We start from the raw sequence: 5868 nt of genomic DNA on the forward strand, positions 1-5868 counted from the left end.
TAAATTAGCCTCAAACATTGGGGTGAGGACCCCAAGGAAGGGACATAAGAATGAATGTGATTTGCTGATTCTGCAGTGTTGGCCTTCAAAAATGGATTAAAAACTGCGGGATGTGGGACTTGAATGTTTATCAGTCCGGAAAAAAAAGATGTTGGAGAGCCACTACAGGGACAAATATTGAATTATCTTCACTGTAAACATCCTCACTCCGTAATCCCTGAGTCATCCCCTTGAATGAAAGCCTCTGCACCATCACGGCCATCTGTTGTGTGCTTGAGTCGTGTCAATAACTTTTAACGGTTAAAATTTGGTCCCTCAATGTTGCAGGGAGTTGTGCAGTGGTGTCAGTGCAATAATTACTGTTTTAATGAGCTTTGGCAAACAGGGATCGGCTCATTCACAGCACCTTAAGTAATGAGTTTGAGTGTTTAAGGGGGGGCGGCTTACCGCACTAATGTGAATTCACAGGGCTTGAAATGCTACACCTTCCTTTGCAGCTGGGCTGCATCTGCAACGCTGTTGTCTTCACCGTAAAAATTGCCCTGCATACTCCAACAAGTGGTCACCCTCTTTTTCAGCAGAATTTGACTAAACTAAAAACACTGCGATGTTCATGTCTTCACAGCCACGTGTCACTTTCACTGTGCGCTATGACATGATGCCTAAAGGCTGGTTACAGATACATGCAGCATAAATAATACATTACAATACTTATTAGCGCTTTAAAACATGCCAGCTTCGGTCAAAGCTGCACTCCCCTTAAACATCTCTAAGCCTTGTATTAATTGTGGACTTGTAAGAGAAGAGTGTTGATGAGTGGGAAAACACCAGTAAGTGCAGATGTGGGAAACTCCACAGGGTACTGGGGGGTGAGAAGCAACGAGTTGGGATGTGGCAGGGAGGGAGAAGAGCCGACTCCTGCCTGCCTTCTGGCTGGGCCAATGGGCCATGGTAATTAGATCTGGCCAATGTGGGCCCTGGGCTTTGGCCTCGGGGCATATAAGGGGGGCCTGGGGCAACAGACCCCTCATATCACTCAGAGGTCTCTTCTCTTTCACCCAAACTCTACTACCCTTCTTCCTTACTTCCTTTGCGGCCATCTCCTTCTCCATCCAACAAGCCATGGATGTCTTCTCGCCATCACAGGTCTACTATGACAGAGCATGTGCTTCCTCTCCAGACAGCCTGGATTTCGGCCCAGGCATGGAGCTTGCTGGCTCCGAGGAGGACGAGCACGTCAGGGTTCCAGGAGCCCCCCACCAGCCAGGACATTGCCTCCAGTGGGCCTGTAAGGCCTGCAAGCGCAAGTCGAGCTTTGTGGATCGCAGACGGGCTGCCACCATGCGCGAGCGCCGGCGGCTGAAGAAGGTGAACCACGCTTTTGAGGCTTTGAGGCGTTGCACTTCGGCCAACCCCAGCCAGCGCCTGCCCAAGGTGGAGATCCTGCGCAACGCCATCCAGTACATCGAGAGCCTGCAGGAGCTGCTACGAGAACAGGTGGAAAACTTTTATGGCCTACCTGGAGAGAGCAGCTCTGAGCCTGGAAGCCCGCTGTCCAGCTGCTCTGATGGCATGGTAAGACCGCTGATCCTCATCTTTATGCAAATGCCTGGTTTTATCAGGGTCTTTGGCAGCAAAGAAATTAGAACCACTGCACAGCAAATCCCGGAAAAGGTCTTTATTGTTGTTTACTGCTAAAGTCATCATCAGTGTTGAACAAGAGCACTTCTATCAGTTCTCTTTACCTCATCAAGTTTTTTATTTCAATGCAGAACCCTGATTTCCACTTTAGCAACCTGTTAATCAAATGAGCTTGCTTTGCCTCAAGACCATAATTATCATGGTTTTCCATGCATGACATACACCTCCCATAATTCCTTAATGCAAACATCTATTATGTTGTCTTACAAGAATCTCCGTCCTCTGCTTGTGATGCTTATTATTACAGGTTATATTGAATCTCTGTTTGAAGGTGACTTTGCATCAAATAATACAAAAACAACTTATAAGGCTGGATTGGACTAATGGCTTTCCCACCACCGGACACTTTATAGCCCCATTAAACCAACCTAAATCCACCTTACTGAAGTCTGGCAGGCAAAACTGGGCGCTTTTCTGCATTCCATCCTGACTGCATGTTCTGCACCACTGCCAGGATTTTCTGCAGATTTACTAGGAGAAAGTGTCATCTTGCACAAACTGGTGTTGCTTCCACTGATACAATCGATTCGCTACACTCGGAGTCGGGCCGGGGAGGGGAGAGCACAAAAAACCACTTTGGCTTTAAGGTGCATGTGAAATAAAGAAGCCAATAACTTTGGAATTCAGGATTTATTAGCCTGTCCGAAATATCATGGCGGGCACTGCACTGGGTGTTTTCTTCCTATCCAGTATAACACAGCGGTTTAAACAAGCAGCTTATGATATCTGTCTGTTTGCAAGTATTTGAAGGAATTCAAGGGTAAATTCAATTTCACATTTCCTTTCAGGCTGACAGCAACAGTCCAGTGTGGCAACAGCTGAATGCAAACTACAGCAACGGCTATTCATATGCAAAGAACAGTAAGACCTTTTAACTTAAGCAGCAGTTTGATATGAATATAATGTGAATTCTTGCCTGCAAGGCTTTAAAAAACGAATACCTGAACAGCAGATTATGTTATATTTAGACTTTATTTTATTACGTTTCCATCTCTAAAGTCAGCTTATATAACATGCCGAGCTGTATGATCCAAATTTGGCTAATTTGAATTTGGGATCCTCTTCATCAGATAGCGTGGATGATAAAGCAGCCGGAGCGTCCAGTCTGGAGTGCCTGTCCAGTATCGTGGACCGCCTGTCCTCGGTGGAGTCCAGTAGCTGTGGGCCGGCTGGCCTTAGAAACACATCCAGCTTCTCCCCCGGCAGCTCTGACTCACAGCCCTGCACACCGGAGAGCCCCGGATCCAGGCCCGTCTACCACGTCCTGTGAAGCAAACCTTGCTTTGATGTGAATATATATTGCCTCAGGCGGGCGCCGTGCTTTTACCCAACACCAGCTGCATTTGCAACCAAAAGTGATAAGAACTAGTTTTGGGCAAGTGGGAGGAAAACCCAGCAGAACCTGAGGGACGCGCAGTGGCCAGCTTTTGTACTGTACATGAGATTGTAAATATGTAATGTAAATGCCCATTTATTCTATACTTTCTATTATCCCCACTGAGACATATTTAATTATAACAGCTGATGTAATGTTGCATTATTCAAAACAAGAAATGGTATTTAAGCAGTTCAGTTCAGGTGAGTGTGAGTTTTAGCAGGTTTTGTCCTGTTAAAAGGGAGTTTTTTTTTATCCCCACTTTTTTATTTTTTTATTGTAAAGTGTCATGAAATGACTAATGTTGCTTTTATTGGCACTATATATACATGAATAAAAAGTGAACTGAATTGAAGGAGTGTTGTGCTACACTGTTACATCCCCTGTTTTGTTCTTTGGTCTTTTTTCTACTTTTTTTGCATTTAGAAACCAGTTTTTTTCTAGTTAATCAGATGCTACGCTGAAAGTTTGGAGACCGAAAAATAAAATGTCTGCAAAAAAAAGTTGAAAATCCTAATTAGCATGAATCTCACTCACTTTAATAGAGCTTTTCAGCAAAAGTTAATTAATTATGAACAGTTCACCGATGCTGAAAGCGGCTGCTGCCATTTCAGTTTTTATCTTTTGATCTCTTTGGCTTTTTGAAGATTTAAAAAAAATATTGTTTCTAGAACAGGTCAATTTTTCCTTACGATGGCAGATTTATATTCATTTGCAGAATCATGATTAGGATTCCAAAAAACTGTCAAAATAAAAGGCCAAGTTATTTATTATGTGCCTCACATGTGGTGTGTCCCAGACGTCTTGGAGTTTTCTTCAGCTAACAAGGTGTCAGGATCACTGATAGAGGTCATCTGATATCGTTTATCATTTTTACCCTGCCATAATCATTCATGTCGCCTGTTTGCTGATGAGTCAGTACAGCAGTGTAAAAGCCAAATTCGTGGTGTCTTTCCTGGATCACAGAAATGATTCAATAAAAACCGACAACTGTGTAAATAAAGGAAAAAATTCAAAACATCTCTAAACTCATTTTTGTGTCTCTGTACTCGTGAAGTGTAAAGCTGCACTCTGTGTGTGTGTGTGTGTGTGTGTACCTGTTTGTTCCTTCCTACCAAATGTGAGTCATCATTAACACCCTTGATTACACCATCAACACAAGAGTTAAGAACAAATGGCCTCTAATTGCATGTATTGTGTGACTGAAGAGGAGGAGGCGGCGGAGGGGGAGGGGGTCACATATGTGTTATACTCCGTCATGTCTTTGATCATGCACTAAGAAAGCTTGTTTTCAACGGATGAGTTGGAAAGCTGTAATACCGTGTCAGTGCATTTATCAGAAAGGTACGAATTTCGAAAACATATTATCACAAAAAAGCAGAATCTAATGTAAACCACACAAATCTGATACAGCTCCACATGGATCGTCTAAAGTATTACCATGCTGCTTTCATATAAATGCATCAGTTATAATTATGTTTGTAGAAATTTTTTATTTTATTCTTTTTTGTTGTTGTTATGTTACATTAATCTTGCTAAACAACACATTCATTTACTGCTGCTTATCCAGGTTCGAGTTGCAGGGAGCAGCAGTTTCAGTAGAGACACCCAGACCTCCCAGCCTGGGACCCGAGAGATGCCAGAGAGAGACATAATCTCTCTGGCATCTCTCGGGTCAGCCCCGGGACCTTCTCCATCACTGCAGACATTGTGTGAATCCATCTGTAAATTTTGTGGTCCTCTCTCCGCTCACCGAAAAGAGGTGAGCACTTCACCCTTTTTCCGGCCGAGGACCATGGTCTTAAAGGTGCTGATTCTCCACGCTCTGATGCAAATCACCATAGTACACGCTTGAGGTCACTGCCCAACGAGGCCAGGAGAACCAAATAATGGGTGGCTTGGGATGTCTGTAGCTCAGGAGGTAGAGCGGGTCATCTGGTTTTAGGAAGGTAGGTGGATCTCTGGCTTCCAGTCTATATGGCTTTGGCAAGATACTAACCCCAAGATACTCTGTAATGTAAAAAGTCCTGAGGCCACTAAAGCAGGTATTAAAAAATCATAGACAACAATAACATAGACAATTGATAAAATACCACCCTACCCACAAAACAGTATAAAAGTATAGGGAGACAAAAGAGCACAGGGCTCAAGCATAATGAAATAACATAAAACAAGAGATAGCAGAGTATTCATAACCACATGACTGATTACACTTTTAATTTAGGTATCATCCCAATCTGGGTCCAAGGTCTGCAGGAGAAGAAGAAATGACACATGTTGATAACTCGAACAGAAGATGCTGTTTGAGGATTTAGCTAAACGTTCATGTGTTACTGAATCCAAGATTTCAAGAGGAATCACTGAGCACCTACGTGCTGCTTATGTAAGCATCTGTATGTTAATTTCGTCTCAGCAAAAAATAAATAAATAAATAATTATCACACTTAACATAGCACATTGCATTGGCTTCTTACCCAGAATTTAAATTGCCTGATTGCATATCATCATAAGGGTCTAATGTTAGGCTGCATGTGAGCAAGAGGTTACAAAAGAAAAGCTCAGAAAATTCATGAAAGTCAAATATGTTTAGGAGAGATAATAACATATTTCTGACAGTAGCCATATTTTAAAGGGCAAGCCATTGTTGACAATGTTTTCTTTTCTTCTTTTTTTTTAAAGATTTTCCAGCATTTTGATTATAAAAACTAATTTAGAGCTGTGATTAGATTAAATAGTTAATATGCATACATTTCAGTAATTGCATCATGCAAACATTTTGGGAAAATAAATTG

General features: G+C 42.5%; 1 protein-coding gene across 1 annotated transcript; it reads left to right on the top strand.

Moving 5' to 3' along the window:
• The first annotated feature begins 1027 nt into the window (after window positions 1–1027).
• On the top strand, window positions 1028–4080 carry myf5 (myogenic factor 5). The gene is made up of 3 exons (XM_012918334.4): window positions 1028–1575; window positions 2490–2562; window positions 2772–4080. Exons 1-3 carry the CDS (start codon window positions 1123–1125, stop codon window positions 2969–2971), a joined length of 726 nt encoding a protein of 241 aa, XP_012773788.1. The 5' UTR covers window positions 1028–1122; the 3' UTR covers window positions 2972–4080.
• Window positions 4081–5868: the final 1788 nt, after the last annotated feature.

This window comes from Maylandia zebra, linkage group LG17 (genome assembly GCF_041146795.1).
Source record: "Maylandia zebra isolate NMK-2024a linkage group LG17, Mzebra_GT3a, whole genome shotgun sequence".
Taxonomy (NCBI): Eukaryota; Metazoa; Chordata; class Actinopteri; order Cichliformes; family Cichlidae; genus Maylandia; species Maylandia zebra.

Bases quoted from the DNA above. Each gene is read 5' to 3' on its own strand.
- myf5 (XM_012918334.4), top strand. From the start codon at position 1,123: ATGGATGTCTTCTCGCCATCACAGGTCTACTATGACAGAGCATGTGCT. The intron at 1,576-2,489 runs GTAAGACCGCTG...ATTTCCTTTCAG, and splicing joins CCAGCTGCTCTGATGGCATG to GCTGACAGCAACAGTCCAGT. The intron at 2,563-2,771 runs GTAAGACCTTTT...CCTCTTCATCAG, and splicing joins CTATTCATATGCAAAGAACA to ATAGCGTGGATGATAAAGCA.